This window comes from Harpia harpyja, chromosome 7 (assembly GCF_026419915.1).
Source record: "Harpia harpyja isolate bHarHar1 chromosome 7, bHarHar1 primary haplotype, whole genome shotgun sequence".
NCBI lineage: Eukaryota > Metazoa > Chordata > Aves > Accipitriformes > Accipitridae > Harpia > Harpia harpyja.
The window spans coordinates 27,102,344-27,126,510 of record NC_068946.1 but is presented as its reverse complement, the minus strand read 5'-3'; the positions used below and the strand labels follow the sequence as shown (position 1 = coordinate 27,126,510).

At 37.6% G+C, this 24,167-nt stretch overlaps 1 protein-coding gene across 3 annotated transcripts in view; it reads right to left on the bottom strand.

Annotated features, from left to right (window-relative positions):
• Positions 1-24,167, bottom strand: part of BMPR2 (bone morphogenetic protein receptor type 2) — a 112,696-nt gene that overhangs the window by 49,728 nt on the left and 38,801 nt on the right. For all 3 annotated transcript variants that reach the window (XM_052793364.1, XM_052793365.1, XM_052793363.1), the window contains exons 2-3: positions 6,643-6,816; positions 5,160-5,339 (exon numbers count right to left, since the gene is read on the bottom strand). In XM_052793364.1, the coding sequence (XP_052649324.1) occupies positions 5,160-5,339; positions 6,643-6,816 (354 nt within the window). The remainder of the gene's footprint in view (positions 1-5,159; positions 5,340-6,642; positions 6,817-24,167) is intronic.

Sequence of the window (24,167 nt, the reverse complement as noted above, 5' to 3'; positions counted from 1 at the left end):
CTTAGCTGTCTCAAAGTAAACTTTTTTTAAAAGAGATATTAAGACCCTTAATTACTGTCTTAATATTTCCTCCCCTGCCTTATACTACAGTGAAAGTACATTAACAACATATAATGCCTTATCTCTTCACTGAAGGGAAGATGTGCCTGACTGACTCCCTATCATTTCAAGGGTACAAGTTTTAATCCTCATGTGGATCAGTCCCGCCTCCATCTTTCAAGACAGAAGATCTGCCACCTTGCAAAGGTTTGTAATTTCCCCTTTGCTATACATGCAAATCACCTGAAAAAAAATATAGTGCAAGTAAGGGAAAATGCTCATTTACAGAGTGTTTTCTTAGATTAGGCAGATCAGAAATGAAAGACCAGCTCGAACACTGGCTACAAACTTAGCCAATCAGGTACTGCAGGCAGAAACCAGCTGAAGTAAATGCATTTCAATTATAAACTAGTATCAGATGCTGCTCTCCAGAAAAAAGCAGTTCAAGATATCAACTGAGAGTGAGCAGGGTTACAACTTTCCAAAATTAGCCTGACATGACCTAATTCAACTTCAGTGGGAGTTAGATTGGGCCATGCGCTCACAGCAACATGAGTCTAACTGCTGCCTCTCAAAAGCTGTAGTTAAATAAAAACTGTCTATTACTACCTTAGTTAACCCAACCCAGCCACATACATTAATAATTACTTTTTTTTTTTTTTATGGTAGCTTTCCTCAAAGTTTCCACAGAATTCTGTGAGCACTTAAAGACAGACTTTTAAATACGTATTTTATATACGTAGCAAGAGGGCTGCCAAAGAAAAGCCAGGACGATACCCTGGAAAGATAAACCCATCTATCAGTGTTTTACAATAAAGAAAAACCAGCTTCCTTTGCTGTGTGAGACAGTTTCTTTATATCCAAATCCCAGTGCTCTTATTTAATATAAGTTCCTAAATAAAAATTGCAGCCGCCATTTGTTGCTACGAGGAGAAAACCCTACATCATTTCAACAATAGTATGTACCAGTAATGCTCAACTGTTGCTGCCAGGGATTTTTTCCATATAACATGCAAATACATCACCTGTCATACAAAAACATATTCTTAACACTCAGTTGCTGTAAGATTAATTTATTTGCAGTGCAAGGAATGCAGCCTTGAGGAAAAAAAAATAATTAAAAATGGCTTTGTTACTTTCATCTTGATGTTATTTAACGTGAATGTTTCATTACAGCAATATATCTACGACCAATGAGAGGGATCATTTACCTCTTCAGCTACTTAAATTCTATTTAAATGGCCATTATGAGTGATTGTAGAACTAATGAATTTATCTTCAAAACAGTCTCAGAACTCAGGAAGCATTTTGTAGATATAAGAGGCAGATATTTAACAAGTCTCAAAATAAATATTTGACAAAGCCAATAGAGTAAACACACATCTCAAAACATTTATCCAGGAAGCCATAGTTGGCTCTTTTTAGGTCAAGTTAAGGGGTATATACACATACTGGCTGAAGTTTAGATGGATTTTAATTTGTCAATTTTTTGTGAAAATAGAAGATGGAAGAATAATGAATCTATCCATGAGTGATTTAGCAAAGCATAAGAAAGTATATTTTTCCCCAAAAGTGCAAGCTTAGGTTGAGAATGAGCAGTTGTTTTTGAACTTCTGCATTTCAGTAGCTCCAAACTCCACGGGCAAATCTTCAGATCTGAAATAAACACCATTCCTCAACCTCTACTTCTCCTGGCATCAGGAAACAGCTATCTGAATCTTTGCATTTTTAATACCTCCAGACTGTGGGCTCTAGACGACACCCGATCCTAAAGCATTTGCAAAATTCTAGCTGGAGGGACTAGCAACCAACTACTACTCAAATCTGTCTGGATTATCTTTAAGATAGAAGAGAAGACTATTATGACTACTCAGATGTATGATTGTTTTAAATTACCAGCTGCACATTACAAAGCAGTAAGGATTAAATTTAAGGCTTCAAGAAGCCGTTTTGTCCTTAATCTTATTTTTCATTTTTATAAAAGTTTTGTTAAAGATAGGCTGGATTTCTTATATTTAGGCCCTGACCAAATATGAACTGGGACAAAAAAAAAAAAAAAAAGATACTCCATTCTACACAGATATGGCTGTGAGATAAACATGTTTTGACATCCTAAAAGACAAAAATGACATAAAAATTAAGTGTAATATTTAAGAGAAGAATTGCTATATTTTATGACAACAATAATTTGTTATATCTAACATGTATTAAGATCTTAATTAACTTACTTTTAGTCTTCTTGAATCATTTATAGTCTAGATATATCTTTCAATATACCACTGTTAATTGTCCCACAAAAAACTGCAACCAAAAGATTGTATAAAGAAACTTTTTTATTCCTCCATTATTTTTCTGGATGGATTTAGCTCAAGAGACTAACAATATTCTGCTGTTTTCACAGATCTTTCATATAGCTGCAAGGAAACATTTTTTAAAAAATGCCTACAATTTTCCTTAATAATGAAGTTTTAAATTGACTAGGTTCATCAGTAGTGTTTTCAGGCTCAGTTCCATTTTTAAACTATAGCTGAATTTCCACTTATTATTCAGGAACTTTTTATTCTGGGTGATTTTACTGGAAATCAGCAGAAAAACATTTACAAATACTTAGTTAACTGTTGGCTGAATTCATCAGGCTTCACATAATTAACCATACACTAGTCACACCTGCTTTGAAATTTACAGGACCATAAATACAGTTCTAGGAGGCCACATACCTCACTTTCTGTCACTCAAGAACTATTCAATGTACATCATGTTTAATACCTTATCAAAAATACAGATGCAAGAGTGCTCTTACAGTTCATGGGCTATACTCTTCTGCAGAAGATTTCCCATATGACTGTAACCTGTTTAATTTAATAATCTAAAAGTTATGGTAATATAGACTGCCACAGCCTGTGCAACTAAGCTTACTAATGTCCTCAAAGCATTCTGACGACTTTAACAGAAAGGCTGGAAGAGTGCCCAAGTAAGGTATCTAGTAGGTAATTCAAAGCTTCCCAACAATTCCATAAAAATTGTACTTTGCCAAAGCAACACTTCTGTCCTCAATGTTGAGGTGGCAAAACTAAATATTACAGCACCAAAATGGGTTCTAGGAGGAGTCAAAAGGGCTGGGAAAGGGACCATGGAGACTCCAGTGCCTGGAACAGGGGTCAGTAACACTGCAGGGGTCTGTGTGTCACAGCCTGCCTCTATTTTCACCCTTCCAGCTTCCTAGAACATCCTCTGCCTCCACAGTGCTGCAGGTGTACGGGATTTACACTGCCAGGAGCAGCCCCATCTCTGTCAGATGCAGCAGTAGTAGAGCTTTACAAATAAAACACCAGAGTGGCAAATGAGGCCATCCTTGCTGCTGGAATGGCCCATCTCCATCTCTTAACCTAGTCAAAGCAGACAGACAACTGTGCTAGGCAGCATCCTACTTTGCTTATGCTTATGCCTAAAGCCAAATTTGCATATTATGAAAATGGAAGGTGACACAATAACACAAAACAGTTTGAGTCAGTAGAAACGTACACTGCAGCACTCAATTATAGATGGGTGAATTAAGGACTGTGTTACAAATTTAATCCCCGCACCTCCCCCGCCTCGCTTTGCAAGTGAAGCTAGATCTTTCAGTATTAAAAATTCCCCTTAAAAATTACTTGAAGATCTTATCACCCAATAACTGAATTAATTCAGCTTGTAATCTTCTACTCTTGGAGAAGCACGAGCACAAGTCATTTTGTAGGAACCTTGTCTTCCTATTTTGGGGGGATAGAAAGGGACAAGGAATTATCTTCACACCTTTTTTCCCCTCCCATCTAAATCCTCTGCACAGCACTAACTCCAGTCACATTTGGGGAGCCCAATTAGATGACTATTACCAGAGTCAAGCAGAGTCTGTTCTGCATTGCACAGTGCCGAGCTTGGACACTGATTCCAAATGGTGACTGTTTACTGGTTCTACAAATAGTATTATCAGCCAAAAGGCACCATGTCTTATCAACTCTCTTTACCCATTTATACTGTAGGCACTTTCCCAGTAAAAGGTTGCTTTTTTTTTTTTAGTGTGCCAAGTCCTCATTTTGACCAAAATTGCTTACAAAGACTCCATCCTACAGCTACTTTTGAAAGCATCAGTATCTTCACTATCTTAGTGTTTAATTCAAATAATATCATTCCTAAACACAAACTATTCTTTTGGCACTCTATAGCTGTAAATACTATCCAATTAAAGCCGTCTTCATTTCACAAAACACTTTTCATTGATAAAGAGCTCTCAACATACAGAAACAGTTGTACCTCCATTTAAATACCTGCCTCTATTCAATCACTCTTTCACAATTCTTATTTAGGAAAGGCTATCCAAATGTTTAGATTAGGCCACTAACTCAGCTTCTTTACAGGTTCTTAATTCTTGGAAAATAGCATAAGAATGTGTCTGCTAGTCATGATCTTGCTTCTGTAATAGGAGGTTAAGGGGTCTGATCCCTGGATTTGGATCCATATGCTATGTTGATTTTATAATAAATAACAGATAATCTAATCTGGAAAAAAATTACATTGCTCAAACTAGTGCTCTTTGAACATTATACCAAAGTTAGTATCTACCAGAGATATGCAAAAGAAAAGTCAGATTTCAAAGCACTATAAGACTGTTGGAGAGAATCTCAACAACCAGATATAAGACTGGTTCTACTGCTCAAAGCTGTCTGTGAACCATGACTGAATAGGCAGGCCAGACTTTTCAAAGGTACAATAACGTTAATGAACTTACTGGCCTGTTTTTAACAGAGGTCTGAATCCGTCTGAATATCCCCACAGGCTTCTGAAGTTGGGCATCCAAATACCAAAGCACCCAAGATTAGAGACCATTTTGGAAAATGTAATCTGTGTTCAGCAGTTGCCTATACAAACAATTCTCTTGTAAGCATTTAACTCATTCTTTGCAGAGCACTGTGGAATATACAAATGTGATAAACTTCACATGGAAAAGCTCTGTTCTGTTTGCCGTTTCTGTTGCATATAAATAGAAAGGTCACTGGTTTTGCATTTTACAGTACCATGAAATAAGGATCTTTCTCGAAATTACTTAAACCATTAAATGACAGAGATGGAAATGCCTGACTTACTGTAAGGTGTTGTATCAGTAGGGTCAGGAGGTGGAAAATTTTCTGTGAAGTTAACATTACACAAGTCTGTACTACAGCAGCAGAAGCGGTATGTTCCATTCTGAATCAAGGAAGGGGTGGTTGTAACTATACACTCCTCAAAGTGACACTCTTGTGGGTCTCCTATATGAGACCAGCAACCTGTAAAAAGAGGCAAATTAAAGAATTCTTTCTAAAGGAGGCATAAAATTAATTCTATTGCATGGACAATTAAACACACCTATAGAAATCCATACATTACCTAATTAAACATTACAGTGGGGTGAAAATAGTTATCATAATTTGCTTGTCTGACTTCACTATCACCTTTTAAACCAAAAACTGAAGAATTTCTTTCAGAATTCACCACAGCCAAGAAGAAACATGGGCAGCAATGAAGGCCAACATCAGAGGCATCCAGCTGTCAACCTCAGTATGACAAAACCTGAATTCTTGAGCCTTCTAAGCAGAAGTATGCCATTCCCCATTTCTCTGATACCACAGACAATATTACCACCCTCTGGCCCACAGTCTAGATAAAATCGTGACCTAGTCCCCTTCTTAGAGCTAGGCCACCGGCTGCATCTATAGTTTGATGCCTCTTGCATAATTTCTAAAAATTCTGTCCTTCCTCATTGTCAACATCACTGGACTCTTCTACAGGATCACAACTTATTTCTTGGTTAATGCAGGCCCTTTCTCCCTGCAGCAACTGTTCCTTCCCAAGTATGGTCAATGGCAGTTAAATGTAATTTATGCACAAATGCCTGAAAGGGAAAGAGGCAGTGTGGGGGCAGAGGTGAGCAGTCAGACGGCTTCTTTCAGCAGATTACCAGATCAAACATAAAACAACATTGAGTACAACTTCACAGGATGTTTCTAAATGCCATTTTTCGTTCAGCCTTATACTACACTAACTTTTATCCAAGTAACCAAGAGCAGAGTCCTTGAGAATGGTAATCAAAACACGTCTCCAGCAACTGCGAAACCCTTCACCCCTCCCTCCCATCACTCTCCCCACAGAATAGCAGCGAATTGACAGTTAGTGACACGTGACAGTTTTGCGCTATAGTGGCAATTTTCTATGTAAACATCCAATCAATATGAATACACATTTTTATTTAATGAGACACTTATTTTTAAATTTATCATTACATCAATACATATACTGAGATAGAGTCATGAAAGCCATCTTCCTCTGGACATCCTAAGTAACAAGCAAGTGAAGTGTTTTTTCTTTCAACGGTGCATTGATCTCTGGTCTCTTTTAGAAGTCATTTATTTCAAACAAACTTTCTGTTCATATTTAAAATCGCTAAATGGGAAGTTTAAAATTATGCATTTGTACAATGCATAAACAAAATGTCTAGCTTTGCAGCTGTGCATCTTTGTATTGGCTGGCTAGATCACAAAAAAAGTGAAAAGAATAGCAAAACTACTGCGCTTACACTGAAATGTTACATACCTTGTTTTACAAGATGTATGTCTCCTTCTCGTGTTTTTTCCCAAAGCCCATAGCAGGTACTACCTTTCATGCACAAAATTGTGCCATTCTCCTGGGAGATTCGGCTCTCACTGATTCCATGGTCCTGCTGATATGGGTCCTTAAATGCACACAGCCGCTCCTCACTCTGCGCAGCTTTAGACAAAGAAAGAAAAATATTTTTTGTCAGTGATTTTATGCATGAAATATTAACTTTAATAAAAGGACTATTACAGTATTCTGGAAACCTACATTCAAAACCATCCTGAATTATATACATCCATTCTTTAAACTGTACTCCAACAATCAGAAATAAAAATTAGGTCTGTCCCGAAGTTACTTTCATAAAGAGGACAAAAAAACCTCAGCAAATGTTTCAAAATGAATGTGCAAATGTTTAAAGTTCACAGGTGCAGAATAAAAATTTCATTGCATAGTCTGCATCATCTGTATCATTTGTCCTCAAGCATAAGTTACACAACTGTTAGCTGGTTTCTTCAGTAACTGCATGCGTTACTTAATTGTTTGCAGATCCTAAACCAAGATGATCTTTTTCAGACTGTCATCCAACCCAGTGCCTACGTAATTCAGAGGGTTTTTTCAACTCTCTTTCTACTGACCCATCTCTTTTTTCTACATGTTATCCAGCTGTTGCACTGATATTTACTTCTTTTTGCTCAGCAACATATCAGTTTGGGCTTTTTCACACAACTTCATTAATGACCACCAACAGAAATACTAACAGCAGAGTAAAACCCATACAATTGTCCAGCAGTTCTGGGAAACACTGCCTGTAAACAGGAGCAACACTGCATGTAAAGTCTCCCTGTGGCATGTCCAGCAGGAACATGATAAAACATACAAAGAGATCACAAAAATATATACCCATGATCACTTGAAAAATCTTTAGGGCTTTTTATTAGAAGAAAACCAAAACCAAAACCACCCACAAAAAGCATACTGATTTTTAGAAGAATATTTAATCAACAAACTTCAAAAATTCAGTATCTTAATAACTCATATGTTTTACCCATATGATTTACTGCTTTTTTGTTTATATCACCTCAGTGAAAGGACTCAGCCATGCTGATATGCCTCTGTCATCTTTTCTAAAGATGAGTAGGAAGAGAAAACACATTCAAACAATAAATTCTTCAGAAAGGCATCAAGTCCAAAATAAATAAATCCTACATTTGTAGTGAATATGATATTTAGATGTTTTTGTTCTTCCCTTGAATGATTTTATAAAACGCATGGAAAGCTAGGTATGTAATTACAAGGTGCTTAAATATTATTCAGTAGTATAGCTCAGCAAACATCCAATCGCAGTAAGAATTTGTACTATGTATCTCAACAACTGGATTTCATCCAGTTCTTTAACAACCATGAAAGCATTGGTAGCAGAGAGATGCAAGGTAGAGTAGATTGGTCTTTTGGGAAAACAGATTTTGAACTTAAAATAAAATTATAGCATACATAATTGTAAATTATTAAAGGTACTGCATATGTATAAAGTACCTCCTCACTGAGGATTTATTTATTTGATCGTTCTACAGCAGGGGCCCCAAAGCAGCCATGTTTCAGCAAGGCAGACTCACTACAACAATGCTGTTTCATTGTGTCACCAGCACAGACAATTGGGTAATAGAAAGACAAACCAAGAGACCAAGATACATGTCTCACTTCTAAGGCTGTTACTATTCACTAAGGAGTCAAAATTCATAATTCTCTTATGCTGAGACAACCATAAATAGCTGCACCATCCAGAAAAGCAGTCTGTCAGTGACTCCCAGTTTATTCTGTGGCAGCAGTAATTAAAACAGCACAACTTAGCTTATATTTTAGTAGTCTGGTAGGGTGTGTACGATCAGTTGAGCTGCATGTCAGCTCAGTGGCAGTAAAACTCTCTGCTGAGAAGACAGGAACTCCTTAAGCCACTGTAATTCAATCACTTGCAGCTCCACATAGTCCAATAACCTGGCCGGCAGTCCATGCTACTCACCCACCTCTCTGTACACTGATCAGTGTGCAATTAACACTTTACATCTAGAACTAGAGTTTTAAAGTGATAAATACATTTATTTTAAAGCAGTGGCTTCATATTCAGAAACTCAGTGGCCTAAATTTCATATAGAATTTTTTTCTTTCTAAATGAGTAGAGTTAGTCAAGTTACTGAGGACAAAAAGGTCACACATTAACAGCTAGCATATGCTGCCTCGAGCAGTACTTGCCAGTCGCACGTAGTTTTATTCTCAGGAACAGCTGAGTATGCCAGGCGTGAAGCATCTGTCCTGCATTCTCTGCTCCATGACATGGGACTGGCCAAGAAACAATGCATGAAAGGACAGTACTTCACTGCCATAATGAGACTGGAGCTGACTAATTTTTGAAAATCAAAAGGAGAAAAAAATTATCACGAAACTATAATTTTCAAGAGAGAACAGGACAGAACTATACAGCCTTGTGAAACACGACATATCTGCTCCTAGGGACACCACGAAGGTTTTAAAATCAGTTGCATGTGGTAGCTGAGTGGGACTAAGGTCATCCAAGATGTTGTTTACAGAATGCTTAAATTGCTGCAAGATAAGCCCTTTCATAATTTGCCTTTATTGTGAAAAAGAAATTTAAAAGAACAGAATTTATAAAGCAGCCACACAGATTTGGTTTCCTTATCAAAAACCTGTGGTTTAAAAAAAAAAAAAAAAAAAAAAAAGTAATTCCAGGAAAGTCCACTTTCATAATACCTTGATAGGTTTAAAAAAAAAAAAAAATTAACTTCTGAACTAACAGAAGAAAAAGAAAAAAAACGCTTTGTTTTTGCTTTCTCCTCAGAAATATAGTTACATATATCATGTCTGTGCTCCAGAGACACAGACAGCTTTAATTGTCTACTTTTCTGGTCTCTTCATCTTTCTATAAATCTCTTAAGATCAAGGTTGAGAGGCAGGATCATGCAGAAGATACTTGAAAAAAGAAAAGTTGTTAACCGTCGTGCTAGATGCTGTCCAACCATACACTATAGAAAATAACAGTTGCTACCAAAGGCTTTTCTGATTTAAGAAAAAGTAATGCCCTATAAAAATACCTGCAGAGGGGAGGAAGGGACAAGCATGAGAAAGTACAACACCCACTGCTAGCAACCTGAGTGTCCATCTTTATCAGTTTTCTAGCAAACTAATAAAAATGCAAGTTAACTTGCCACAATTCAATGTCAGATGATCTCACTGGGAAACTTTTCCAACGAAAAATAAAGGTTACTCACCCAACAACTAGAGTTTTCATGCTGATCACTGCACATTCCTGCTTCGATTATAACTTAGAGTAGTACAACCCCTGTGGGAGCAGTACCCACTGCAATACTCTGCTGACCCCTGCCCCTTCCCTGATGGCATGGAACATCTGGAGAACGGGGGACACGTAACAAAAGCTACTTTATTTTTCTGTATGGCCTCTGTAGGTTCATTGTTGAAGCTGTAATGCCGAAGAAAATTGGGTAGGGCATTCAGATGTCCAGAAACTGTCTTGAAGAACAACAGAAGAGATGAGCCGCTTCAATTTCTTTGCGTGATTTTGGCACATTCCTGCTCTAGGAATTTGGCAGTAAGGTTGCCTTCTTCCAGGCAGTGGAAACTCGTCAGCTCTAAAAACTTTTAGTATTAGAATACTACTAAGTCAGGCCTTGAAAGCAACCTCTATCCTAGATGAGTATGCCTTAAACCTTCCCCAAAAGAAATGGAGATACTACTACAAAAACATACAGAAGCGCTGGGGTGCCTGTTCTAAACTTTACCTATTTCAACAGAAATCTTACCCTTCAAGGTAAAATACTGTTGCTCATTTGGATTTACATGTGTTCCTCATGGATGACCATTTACATCAGTTTTCAGTCACCAGGGAAGCCAACAGCTATGCATGGTACATTCAGAGCTGAAACACATCTACCTGTCCCTTGGGAGCTCAGCACCTGCAATGTGAAGGGAAGCCACTAACGGTCTCCGTAGCAGCTTAGCTGGAAACAATTCCAAAGCTTCTCCTTCCAAAACTCCATCCTTGGAGATATTCAAAAGCCATCTGGACATGGTCCTGGGCAACCGGCTCTAGATGATCCTGCCGGAGCAGGGGGCTGGACAAGATGACCTCCAGAGGTCCATTCCAACCTCAACTATTCTGTGATTCTTGCAGGACACAGGTCTCAAGGTACTCAATGTGCAGCAACCAGACATAAAAACAATATTCCTTAGCTGGGCTACCTGCTATTTTTGTCTCCAAGGAGGTGAAATGGTAGGGTAAGACCAGAACTACTGGATTCTCTTGTTTGTCTTCAGTTCACGGAGATCCAAACCCAAGGAAATACCTTAATGTTAATATCTTTATTAAACAACAAGAGCAATTAAAATAAACAACTTGCATATCCCTATGAAGACTGAAGCTCTTGAACTGATCCATTTGACATATCCAGTTCATTTGCTAGCTATGTCAGAAAAATGAAGGGCAAAGCCCCTGCAGACAGATGCGCTCACCAGATACTAAGGACCCATGAACAGTTTGCTGTATAGTGCTCCTTTCCTTACAGATTTCACAGACCCAAGATACACCAGCAGTGTATCCTCAAATTGGCAAAATGCGGAAGCCATTTACAGATCAAGCTATACACGACATGTCCCAGCGTACAAACAAAACCAAGACCTAGCACAAAAATAAGTGGCAGCACAGATTTCACAGGACATCTGCTGCATGGCTGAAGTCATCTTTCCGAGCCCTGCTCTTACTAAAAGAAATCATGTTGTTCCAACTCTTTTACAGGTCCTTTCAAGCTATCCATCTCATTACCCCTGCACAAGTTAAGCATTACAAAAATAACTGCAGTAAAATCATTAAAATTAATTTGGATTGCAGTTTCTCTATAAATGTGTAAGTCTATAATAACTCTTCCATCATTAAGTCTAAAGCACAACAAACAGAAAAAAAAACTGCCAACAATGCATGTATTCCCCCAAAGATTACAAATCTACTGAATCAAATGAGCAACTTCTTTTTGGTCAGGGGGTGGAGGTGGACAGCTCTGGAGAGTTCACTGTACTTAAACGCAATTATCTGATTAAATCAGTACGTGACAAAAGTAAAATTTCATATTTTTAAAATTACAACTATGAAAAGGAGAAAGTCTCATTAAAGGCTACCTCCAAAACTGGAAAACAGCTATTTATTATTTCTTTCACAATATATAAGAAGCAAGAGAAGGACTTTCGGTACTTTTATTAACTTTATAAGGTAAATTTCATAGTAAACTATATTTGTTCATCACAGAACTCATACATTCAGGTCTTTTCTAATTCACCTTTAATAAAAGACAATGAGAGAGATTTTGAAACAAACAAATGGCAATTGAATGCTTACATGTCGTATGCCACTGAAAAATTTGCTACTACAGACAACTGTAGTAGCAACAAATAGGCTGAAATGCCTATTTTCCATTCCTCTTGAATTTGTGTACCAGAAAAACTATGTCAAAACAATTCAATAAAAATAATAAAATTAACTCAAAACTTCCGTTCTCTCATCCGGCAGAGATTTCCAACAACGACAAGAAGGGAAGGCACTATTCCCAGAAGTCCTACCAAGGGAAAAACCAGCGAGAACGGGACAAGCTCTTCAATTCCCTATCATAAACCAGAAAAAAACCAAAATGAGTTCTGTTGCTCTCCAGCCCATTTTACACCTATATTTATAAAAAAAATACACTTTACTGTTCAATTTTAAAAATATGCTTAAAACACAAGCAGCATTACAATCGAGTATGTGTGCTTCAAGAAGTAATTTAAGAAACATTAAATGTTCTTAGCTTTCCTGCTTGGCTGCCATTACTGCTGTATCTGATCACCACACGCACATTAACAGACTTGACTTGAAGCAGATTGTGAAACCTTATTGTCACATTCCAAAAGGAGAATGGGGAAACAGACTATGTTAAATTACTTTCCTGAAATCATAAAGGAACTGGGAATTGCCCACAGTTTCCTAAGTCCATCCTGTGGCTCACTCTTACTGCCGCAGTGCTCTGGGTGGCATGGAGTTCATCCCCATGCCACTATACAGCCTCAAGAAAAAGCACCAGGGCTTCAAGAATTTCCTTTTGGCATAGGGCTCAGGTTTTGATACGATTACAATCTTAGCATTTATCAGTTCTACCGTCAACAAAAAAGCTGAAAAAACAAGTTATTATAGGAAAAACACTATACTGATGTTTTCAGTATTTTCTCCCTGTAACCATACTGCGATTTCCAACTGCTCAGGAACAGAGAAGCGATTCACACAAATATGTAAATTCTGGATGTTGGTAATGGTTCGCTACAAAAACACCCCGAGATGTGTTCATTATTTGAATATTTGCATTCATTCCCCACTGAAGATATTGCTGGACAGCAAAGATCAAAAGAAAATTACAAGAGCATCTACTGTCTGTGTCAGAAATCTTGTGTGCTATGAATACACGATTCATCCGTACTAGGATGAGTTTAAACAAATGAATATGCTGTTATTGCTTTTAATATACAAATTCTTCCATGATCATTGTGTGTTCTAGGAAAACATAATTACTGAAAACAATTACAACAGAAATACCAAAAGTTACAGGAATCCAACTGCAAATCCTTAGAACGTGAGTCATGTTTTCATTAATAGCATAGGAAGTCAGTTCCATTAGTACTTAATCAACACTTCCTGACCTTACATCTATTCAATGCAGTACATGGAATTTGCATCAAGTGCAAAGGGAGGGGGAAAGGAAGGAAAAAGGACTCAAATGTTACTCAAATGCTACAAAGAATTACTCTACTCCATGTTCTAATTGTCGGGATTAAAAATAAATAAATAAATAAACTAACAAACATTTGCCACTTTAGGATTAATGCAAGGCAATACATTTTGTGATGCAACAATCACGAATAAAAGAATCCGAGATAACAGTCACAACAAACTTGCACATAACCTACAAGAATAGACTTGCTAACATCACAGACCACATAGTGGGGTACCATATTGGTAATTATGTCCAACTGCCTTCATGACCACACAGGTGAAGACTTGAGAAAAGACAAATAATTAAAAAGGTTTCTGAGCATTTGTTTGCCTGTAACAGGATTTCTTTAAATACAGGCCACCATACATTCAACTGGGAACCTCATTAGGCTGCAACAGATTTTTCTGAAACAATTAAGTTTTTTTTCTGTAACTTGTCCTTTGAATTAGTGAGATTTTCATCAGAACAGCCATAGACACAAAACCTGTTTTCTTTTGGCCCTGTCAGCTCTCTACGACACAATACAGGGAAACATCATCACCCTCAAGGCAGGGTTACGAGATAGCACGTGTCTTCATAATGCAAACTATTAAAAGGAAGGTGATTAAAGTAATGTACATCAGGAGGCTCCTTTGAGTATATCCTTTCAACTACTGATAGCTGAATTCTGGCGTGATGTACAGACAAACAGAATCCTGAACAAATCATCACTTAGCAAGCACTCTACTGCTGTTTTTTTCATCTTTTTCTCCTTGGAGGTTTTAATTACAGATATTTCTAAATGTGTATACACTTATGTAAAAATATATCACAAGCAGATGCCTTTTGAAAGAAGACATTCTTCTACAGACAGACCATCCTTAATACTAACTTAGAGCGGGAAGAAAAAAGCTAAACTGCTGATAATCTTCCATGTGTTTACGCTGGTCAAGAAGAGAAATAGTCTGCTTAAGGACTGGGCATGAGAGCTTGAGGGTCTAAATCAACCAGAAACAGCCTGGGGACTTTTTGAGCATGAGGTCAGGAGCAGCACAGTGCAACACACAGCCAGGGAGCAGACAGCACAGCCTATTGCTTTACAGCAAACTTCTATGCTAGAAGTCCTCCAGGTGGGCTCCACAAATGCAACCACTAGATTAATATTTCAAAGACATGAATAAGAAAGAATGGAAATTTACACGAGAAAATACAGGAACTTCCAGGAGAGAAGCAGGAGAGTAAAGAAAAATGCTTCAGAAATTTACATCTGTTGTCATAAGCTTTCCTCTCCTTCCAACAAGAGGAGAGGAAATAAACATCACAATCATTAAAGCTCCTCCTATATTTTATAGGACATACTATGTACCTCAAGATATATTGCAAAATCTATTTTGACAAACCCCTTACAGTTTATACTCAATGTTAAAATCTGGAATAATCTGTTCACCGTACTGCATACCCTTAGCCTTCATTGATGAAAATTATTTTGGTTTTGTCTGCTTTTGCTGTGTAACATCGCAGTTTCAAATGCTGGCAATTACACAGAGCCAGGTTTTGATTGAGAACTAATGCCAAAACTAAAATGATTACTAGTACTGATATCCATTCCAAAATGATTAAGTGACTGCACATGCAGATGACTAAATCATTTATGTTCATTACAAGACCCTCTTCCATCAAAATAGCATGCGACTAGAAAACTCAAGTGCCTTTTTTTCTGTACATGGCTATACTTTAGTCCTTCCTTCTCCTCAATCTAACCTTTGAGCAAGTAAATTTGAAGTCTCTTTTCTCTCCTTACTCCGTTTCTAACACATTGCTGTCTGCTGATAAACACTACTAGCAGTGACAGAGGCACCAACCTTTTCCTATTGTGTATTCTTCAACAGTACGTGGGTACATTGGTGTTTCAGCTTCATTCTGAAGTACCAGTGGTCTGTTAGCACTAAATGAATAAAATAGAACTAGATCACGTGGCAGCTGTGTTGTGTCTCACGTTGTGCGCAAGGTTCACGCTTCACTTCCCACCCAGGCACTGCTGCTGTCTTGCACCACTGCGGTACATGGTCCGTGGTCTCCTCTCAGCCCCGTCTGGGACATCCTGACCCTCTTAGCACGGCCTCACAGCCACAGGGCCACCGACACATGCCCCTCTTGCAGCCCCCTGACGTTGTATGTCTCTGCCCTGATACATTCACCATACCAGGAATTCCATGAATTGGAATTAACATAAATAGAGAGGTATGGAGTGACCAGAAAGTAAACAGTCAACTCAAATTCTTCAGTGAAGGCCTTGTTCTCCTTTCCCCCAAATTTACTCTCAAAGGAAGTGTTACCTTAGAACCCATCTTAAGCGAGAGAAGCCATGCAGGAGGAGAGCAACAGGATGGCAGAGATTTATTGCTAGCAGCTGACAAATTATGTAGTCCCCAAAAGCTGCCAGATTTTATGCAAAAATACCTGAGCTTACTGCCCATAAACTGCATCACTGCCTCATTTCCACAACCTTCTAAATGTTTGAGGACAACCAGACCACCTCACTGTGCAAACCTCAACCGAATCGGGCATTACCACAGAATCAAAATTTCATCCATCTAGTAAGAGCACAAGATACAGTGGCAAGAAAGATAGCAACATCTGTGTTTTGGCATAAAATCTGCTGGGACAAAATTCAAGAATTTCAAGCAAATTTGAACCAACAGAGTTAATACTGGTTCACGGTTTACATTAAGAGGCTGAGACATTTTTCAGCTGCTATGGGAAAAGATTCAAGCTGAACCTGTAATGAGGACATCTCATTTACTCAAGCCAGGGTCAGAGAAGGACAAACTACAGAATTAAAACCAAGTGTCCTGAAGTCTCAACTACAGCCCTAACAAGTTGACCTTTGACTACCTCTACTTTGGCCACTAATCAGAGCTTCCCTCACCTTACAAGATTTCCTCCAGAATGTACACATCTAAACCAGAAAAAGAATCTACCTCCCTCAATGATTCAGCTTTCTCCTTAACATTGTTTTATAGCTGTGTTCAGCTGGTATGCAGTTAGGACATTTGTTTTTATTGTGTAAGTCTGTCCAGTTCAGCAGGTTTCTTCCTTCCATCTTTCTCCCCTATGCTAAATTACCATTGATTTTTAACAAGACAGAATTAAAACAAAATGTATGTAACAAACAGGTAGTGGAGGAAGGTTATCAATCTGTCCAATATGAAATTTCTAAATAAATCACCTGCTACCAGTGAAAAACCCACTCTGGCATGTTAAAAAAACAATAACATCATCTTAGTTCAATGATTACGCAGGACTGACAACATTTTATCATACAACTTTTCACTTAAGAAACAGTTAAAGGCTTTGCAGCAAGAGATTACAGCAGGTTTGGGGTTTTTTTAATGTTGTAAAAATAGTAAAATATCATGGCATTTTAGCATTCACTTTATTAGCTTTAAAGTACTCATCTTCATAATCCGACTTCAACTTACAGCCAGCTCATACCCATTTCCAAAAACTTCACATTCCGTATTAAAGCAAAATCCAGTCAGTGTGTCCTGTGTAGAAATGCAAGGGTCCAAGCATAGTCAATAAGCCCTCTGAAAAAGGTGTCAAGCTCAAATACTGGAAAGCAGAGGTAAATTAGCATAAAGCTTATACAATTAAACCATTAAATACCGTAGAAGTGTCAAATCATGGAGTATGTTTAACACTCACTTAAGGGAGAATCTAATCTAAACACATTAGTGGAGCACAAAGCATAAAAACATTTACTCTTGACTCTGAATGTTTGGGTTTTGCAATAATCTTAGACCTTCCACAATTTTAATAAAGTTGAAGACGACAATTTTCTGTGGGGGTTCACATGGCAGAAAGCATCTCTGTAGCTTCAAATCACATTGTCCGGTTTGCACCATCTTCTTGTCTCAAGATGAAATGGTTGCTTATTTTACCCCATGAGTAAACAGGAATTCCAATTACACACAGTTGAATCAGCTCAGAAAGAACCTACTCACGGACTCATGGTGTTGGGCAAAAGAAAGTGATACATTTTCAACAAAAACTATTTTGTAGGCCAGCTTTAATGTATACCTTCCACTTTATTTAAGTATTACTCCGACTCAAGCTAAAGGTCATTTAAGCCCAGATTTCTGGAAAAACGTAGGGAAGGAAGTAGCTGGCTTTCACTGACTCGATGGGATTTTGGACATCCAACTTCTCCAGGTCTCCTGGAAAAATCCCAGCCTACATTTAATCTTCTGAAAGCATGAATATGTATATTACAGGATTTAAACAAACCTAGCATTTTTCCAATTTTTTTTTTAAATATTATTCACTTCCTAAATGACTATGTCTCCATTCAGAGAAAAGTATGTTCATGTTACTGTTTACCAATTATGTCAGAACAGAAATCATCACAGCCTTAGTCACACATAATCTTTTCCAGTGGCCAGTGTCTATTCACAGAACTGAAAAAGCCTGAATTCTTTATCTTTACCCTAGACTGGAGTTCAGGGATTTTTTTCTGGGTATGAGTGTCTGGCTTTTGTTTATCTGGGCTGTCAAAGTGAAGTATCTGCATGGAATAACACAGGAAACTCTGCAGCAAAAGCAACAGTAAAGCAAACTAATGATGTGATATTTCTCCCCCAAGCTCAGATGCAACTAACTTCCCAGAGCAAAACCAATTATTTCAGAGTCTACTTCAGATTCCCTTGAAAAAACGTCTGTTACTAGATATTCCCCTAACACATGTACCATACTCACTTTTCTATCAAGCATGGTTGCCAGTTCTAAAGCATGTATTTCTAAAACATTTTCTTGAAAACTTTTCAGTAGCTTGAATGTGGAGAAAGATAGTACCATACAGCCTGTCTTTTACAGTGTGTTACAAAAATTTTTCCTATAAACATTTTTAGGAAGCTTACACTACTGGCAATACGCTGAAACATTTGAAAACTGGCAAACATTCTGTGATCTGAAGCTACAAGGAAATTAAGTTCCAAAACTGTAATCATATTTTGCCCTCAGTAATATATATTATATTATGTTTTGACTGACTACAGAAGCATAATCTATTTGGCTCTGAAATCTTAAACTCTGAAAAAAATGACAAGAGGAGCAAAAGGCAGAAAACTAGCTTCCACCCTGACATGCTTTATGAGGGTATCAAGCCTCTCACCTTTTCAGAATTCCTCAAAGAATATATGTTTAAGTTCAAAAACATCTCAAGCCTTTATCTTCAAGGTATGCCACAGAATATCGCACAAACCATCGCCATCTTGAATCAAGAGCACGGTCATCATGGCAGCTCCCTAGGCACCTTAATTTAGCCAATGCAAGGTGAAAGCCAATTCATGCAGAGAATGGAGTATTATCAAGGACTAGTGAGAGATTGTGGGCTGCTGCAGGAACTTGGGACCTACTTCAAACACTCTGTGTTCCTTAACTGAGAAAAGGTATGGAAAGAATTGTGAGCTAAAGGTATTTATGGCTGCTTGTTGAACTGGAAAAAACTGGAAAATATTGACTTTTGCTTCTGCTAGACTTCAAGGTTATCAGCTCATTGAACAGGTCACAGTTCCTATATTTCTTGGTGTTACAGTGCTTAAAATGGTAGAAAGTTATGGGCACAGCACTGAACTATTTAAAATCAATTCATACATTTTCTTTATGCACTTATTCTTTCCCATTTAAATCTTTGTTGTACCAATAACAACTTCATCAGCTAAGAAGGGGATATAAGCTAACTCTTGCAAACTATAGTCAGAAAAATCAGTGTCTAGTCAAGACAAGCTCTTCATTAACATCTGGTTTCTAAACTTGAGCAGTTAAAAAGGGTATGGTTGGTACATGCAGACAAGCCCAGATTACGGAACACACTTGTGTTTCAAGGACTGGCTTTCATGTACTGAAATACAGTACATCACACCAAAGAAAAACTTCCGGGGACAAGGAAACAAACAAACAAAAAAATCATTTTGAAGAGTACAAGATTGTCCTTAATAATCTTTCTTGATACTAATGACAGGAAACATGTAAAATGGCACTCCCAAAATATAGACACTCAAAGAAAAGACTGTCATCAACTTGCTTAACCATTTTGCATCACACACCTGAGGACAATGACTACAATTATGCTTGAAAGACCATCTTAACTCCTCACCCTATATATATACACCCAGGTAGCACAGGTTAAAACATCTCACAAGACATAACAGGTAGTGTGAGCAGAAAACATCAGGCTCTTCAGGTCACTAGCGAGGCTAACCCACCAACCAGCTGTTCCAGCGGTGAGCACAGAGCCAGACTACATGGGGGCTTCCCCATGCACACTGTAGCTCTCTACCACAGACATAGACACAAAAGCACTTCAGTCCATGATGTTTAGAGCTCACATTTTTTCTGAATCATACATGCTTTAAGGGCAGGAAATAAGCACAAATAGCATCTTGGCATTTGGACTAACAAGGAAGGAACAAAGACAAACCTCATCTGACAAAGAAAAAAAAATTCAGAGGCTTCACAATGGCAGAATTTACCAGTAAAGAGGTTTTTTCCTCTACATTTTCACCTTTTTTGAAAGACCTCAGTCTTTCAAAAGCACAAAGTGGTATATACTTTCACTATAGGGACACTGAACAAATATTAGTTGGTTTACATGTCTCTAGAAGAAAAACTTACGATCAAGCACTATGTCAGCCACTACTGAGAATGTTATCATTTATGAAGTGAATAAAGTAAGTTTTTCTCTTTAATTTGAACTAGAAACATTAGAAAGCAATATAACTTGCAGTAAACATTTAAATAGCAGCTTTAAAGAAATTCAGATCAGGTTTATTAATTCATGTACTTATTTTCTAGCAAACTGGCTCTAATATATGAAAATGAAAGTATAACATGGAAAAACACTCATGTTTGCACATGCATTACTAAAGCTATGTTTATCAAAAATAGTGTTGTACAGAATACTGGCTATTGTAAATAAGACACACATACATACAAAGTATGTTTCTCATTCTTTTTAATAGATTTATATAATGGAAATCTTATTTGCAATCTCTTTCTAAATAAGAGATCCTGATCCAAGCCTGAATTACTTGACATGGTAATAAGCCAGATAAGAACAATTTCTGGTGATTAAAATACAAATCCTTCCAATGGTAAATGATTTTAAGTCCTTTTTTTTCCGCTAAAGTTTTAGAACAGACATGTCTTTTTTTTCTTTTAACATAAACACAGCTATCAAAAAAGGGAAAAACCCAGAAGCACAGTGAAAATAGACAACACATAACCTCAATATGTGTTTTAGAGTCTTAAGGCAAGAAATAATTTATTCTACAATATTCACTAAACACGTTTACAGGATCAGACAGGTTTTCAGAGCCTCTGAGACAAACTAATACTCCAATCAAAGGATTAGCAAACCAGCTGCCTATGTGCCATTACAGCTGATTATCATAGACTGTAGACAGCTAGCTAGCTTTGAAAGTGCTTTCAGGAATACTCCATTGTTGCCAGGGAGAAGGGTATAGCGGGATAATGTGATATTAACTTATTATTTTATTTATTATACATTAAAAAATGGAACTTATGGAATACAAATTGCATGCAGTTTTAGAAAATCTTGAGTTATAAACTACATTTACAGTAAAACCTGACAAAATCAAGAAGTGAAGAAAATTACAGAACACTGCCATTCAGAGCTAAGGATGCTGTCCAGTGAAGGTTTGACTTTTCAATCTTCTCCCCAAATCCTACTAAAAACTAAACCAATGCCAAAATTCATGTCTTATCAGATGCTAGGATAAAATCATGGAAAGAGAAAATTGAACAATTTGGAAGTTACACCTTCATCTTCAAAACATTTTCAAATAGCTTTTCAGTTCACATAAAGAAAAATTTGCAAAATATAAAATTCCAATAGCCCTCAATAAAAGAAGTGTCTTCATTATTAAAGAGTGTTCAAGTAGTTTGTTATGCCCCAACACTTTCCTCCTTAAGGCTATGAGAAAGAATTATTGTCCTGACTGGAGAGTGAGCTACTACCGCACAGGAAAGCAGCAAAACCCAGCATTTAACAAGATCCTGAAGTGCTCACAGCATTGCTTACCAAAAAACAGGAAACGTCTTTAGTTTTCTACTAACATCTTACTAACACTTCAGAATCATGTTCTTTCAACAACTTTGAGTTGCACTACTCATAATGGGAGAATGTTTGCATCACTCCAACTTGATACAACTATAAAGAAAATTCAAGATTTATTAACTATAAAGAAAATTCAGATGTGGAAGGAAATTGTAGTGATTCATTCATCTGGTAAAACCACCCCTTTCCGATGACACTGAAGCAAACCCAAGAATAGTAACCAATTGAGTTCATCCCTCTGGTAGTTGGTAAACCAAGAAGTAATTTTAGCAGACAGAATAGAGCTGTATCTCGTTATCAGAAGTATGGATGTGGCATTTTTTGCTGCATATGGTTTGCTTTGACTAACACTGGCTTGGTCTATGTCATTTGGAATTATACATTGAATCCTAAGATTTCTGTACAGGGAGAAAAACAGGATCATCTTGATGGCAGTTTCTAGCTGTTGATATGGCCTCTATCTCAGAAGAGGAAGCTAAAATCAGAATTTCACAGCCAGTCAAGAGAGGACCAACTGACTAGGCGTAACTACAGAAGTAAAAATATGCGGCAGTTATTCAAAGCATGGCTTTCCAGAAAGCTTTTAGATTAGATAGGTTATTCCTCCCCTACTTGCTTCTTCTCTAGTTTGTCTTCTTTCCCTCACCTTCTGGGGATTTAAAGGTCTTTGAACGTCCTCTGTAGGAGATGAAACAAAAGATATTCACAGTTTTCAAATGCTCTCAATGAGGCAGAGTAGTTAAAGAAAAGCAGCTTACCATAGTTTTAGCCTCAGCTTCTTTGTTTACAACGTGGTTACTCTCCAAATCTTGCTTGCCGTCTCTATCCCATAAGACTGAAAGGTAAACCTCTCAGGTTTGCAAGCTTTTTTCACCCTTACATAAAAACTGTTGAAATCCTCCTCCCTATCCATCCACCCAAGTAAAGATTGTTGAGGGGGTCTACACATAAGTTCATCCACACACTCTTTGGCTTCTTTATTTATAAAAGCTGTATTTTCCATTACATCTTGTTTTTTCTAAATCATAGCTGCACATCACAGAGGACAATGAGGATGAGAAAACAGGAAATACTTTGATTGATGTGGGTTTTAACGTTACCCAGTCACTGGATTATTCAGGGACCAGAAAACACTAACAGAAATTAAAGTAAAGAAGCTCCCAACAACAGAATCAGATTTCACAGGGGGAAGAAAAAAGCAGCTCAGGCTCAGCTTCATTAATCCTTTCCCCCACTCCTGCCCCTCTAATTAGTATGACGCAAGTGCTCTCTGAGAACACTGGACTGTAAGGATGTACGACACTGGTATTGATGCAAAATTGGAAGTAAAATAATTAAAATGTTGGCAGATACGCAAGTCTCTCCTCTGTAAAGAGGAGAACAGAACACAAAACAAGAAAACAAAAATCCAGGCCAGGTTATCTTTGTAGGGTAATAGCAAAGGAAAATGAAGAAAGTCCAACAGAGGAAATGCACAACTGTTCCCATCAGTGACAGCAAGCCAGTGTCCACCAGTTATGGAGGGAAAGAAGCAATCCATGGATGAAAAAAGAGGAATTTAATTCAGTCATGACTAAGCTTTCCCTACCCAATGAATGAGTACATAAACTACAGAAGTAAGTCTTTCAGCAGAAAGCCACCATTCCTTTCTAGCTGAAGCTCTTTCAATTCAATAGAAAGCCAAATAAGGAAGCAAAGGAAAAATGTAAATAAAGTCCTAAACAAAAAAAATTGATTTTTCTATATGAAAATCAAGTTTGAGGGTATTTTCGACATTATAGAAGAATGTTAACAAGACATGACAGTTCACAGGCTTTGTAAAATTACTAACTTGTAACTGACAAATACAGACAATATAAGTATGATGAAATTCAGCAATCTCTAAATACACTGAGAAGAGTTTACTCATAAAATACCATCATTATACTAGTAGTATTTGGACTTTAAAAGCTACTGAAACAGTGAGTGCAGAATCCGTCCCACAACATTTAAAGTCATAGGTAGGTTTTCCCCAGCACAGAGTTCATTATTATGTTCCCTTCGACGTCCCTTTCGCATCCCTCAAGCAGTAAGGCTCTCTGTCTTGCTATTTCTCCCCTTAATGCTGAACTTCATTGTACTTCCCATCTTACCTTTCAAAGTCCTACAGCATTCGCTCTCTCACTGACTTTTTTCAATCTGCTTATCATTTCCTTGCCTGCTGTCCCTGTGATGCATTTGCTAGCAGATGCCAGTTTCTCCCATAAGCACCAATACACCTCTTCTAGGTCACACTCTATACATACAGCACGGTTCCTATGAGCAGCTACCAAGTCACAAAGTCACACTCCTTCTTTCCATCCAAGCTTGTGCTGAAATTAATTTCTACCACAATGTAAGTCCATAATGAATGGACTTTAACCATTAAAAAAGTATCAACAAAACCCCCATACTAACACACACATTAAGCTGACGCACTACACAGCTCCATTGCAACTATCTTTGGCATTCTTCAGCCTGTGACCTGACCTCCACACTTTGGCATTTTTGCCCTGAGTCATTACACTGTGTCTTTATTCTGACTATAAATAAACTGAGACAGGAAC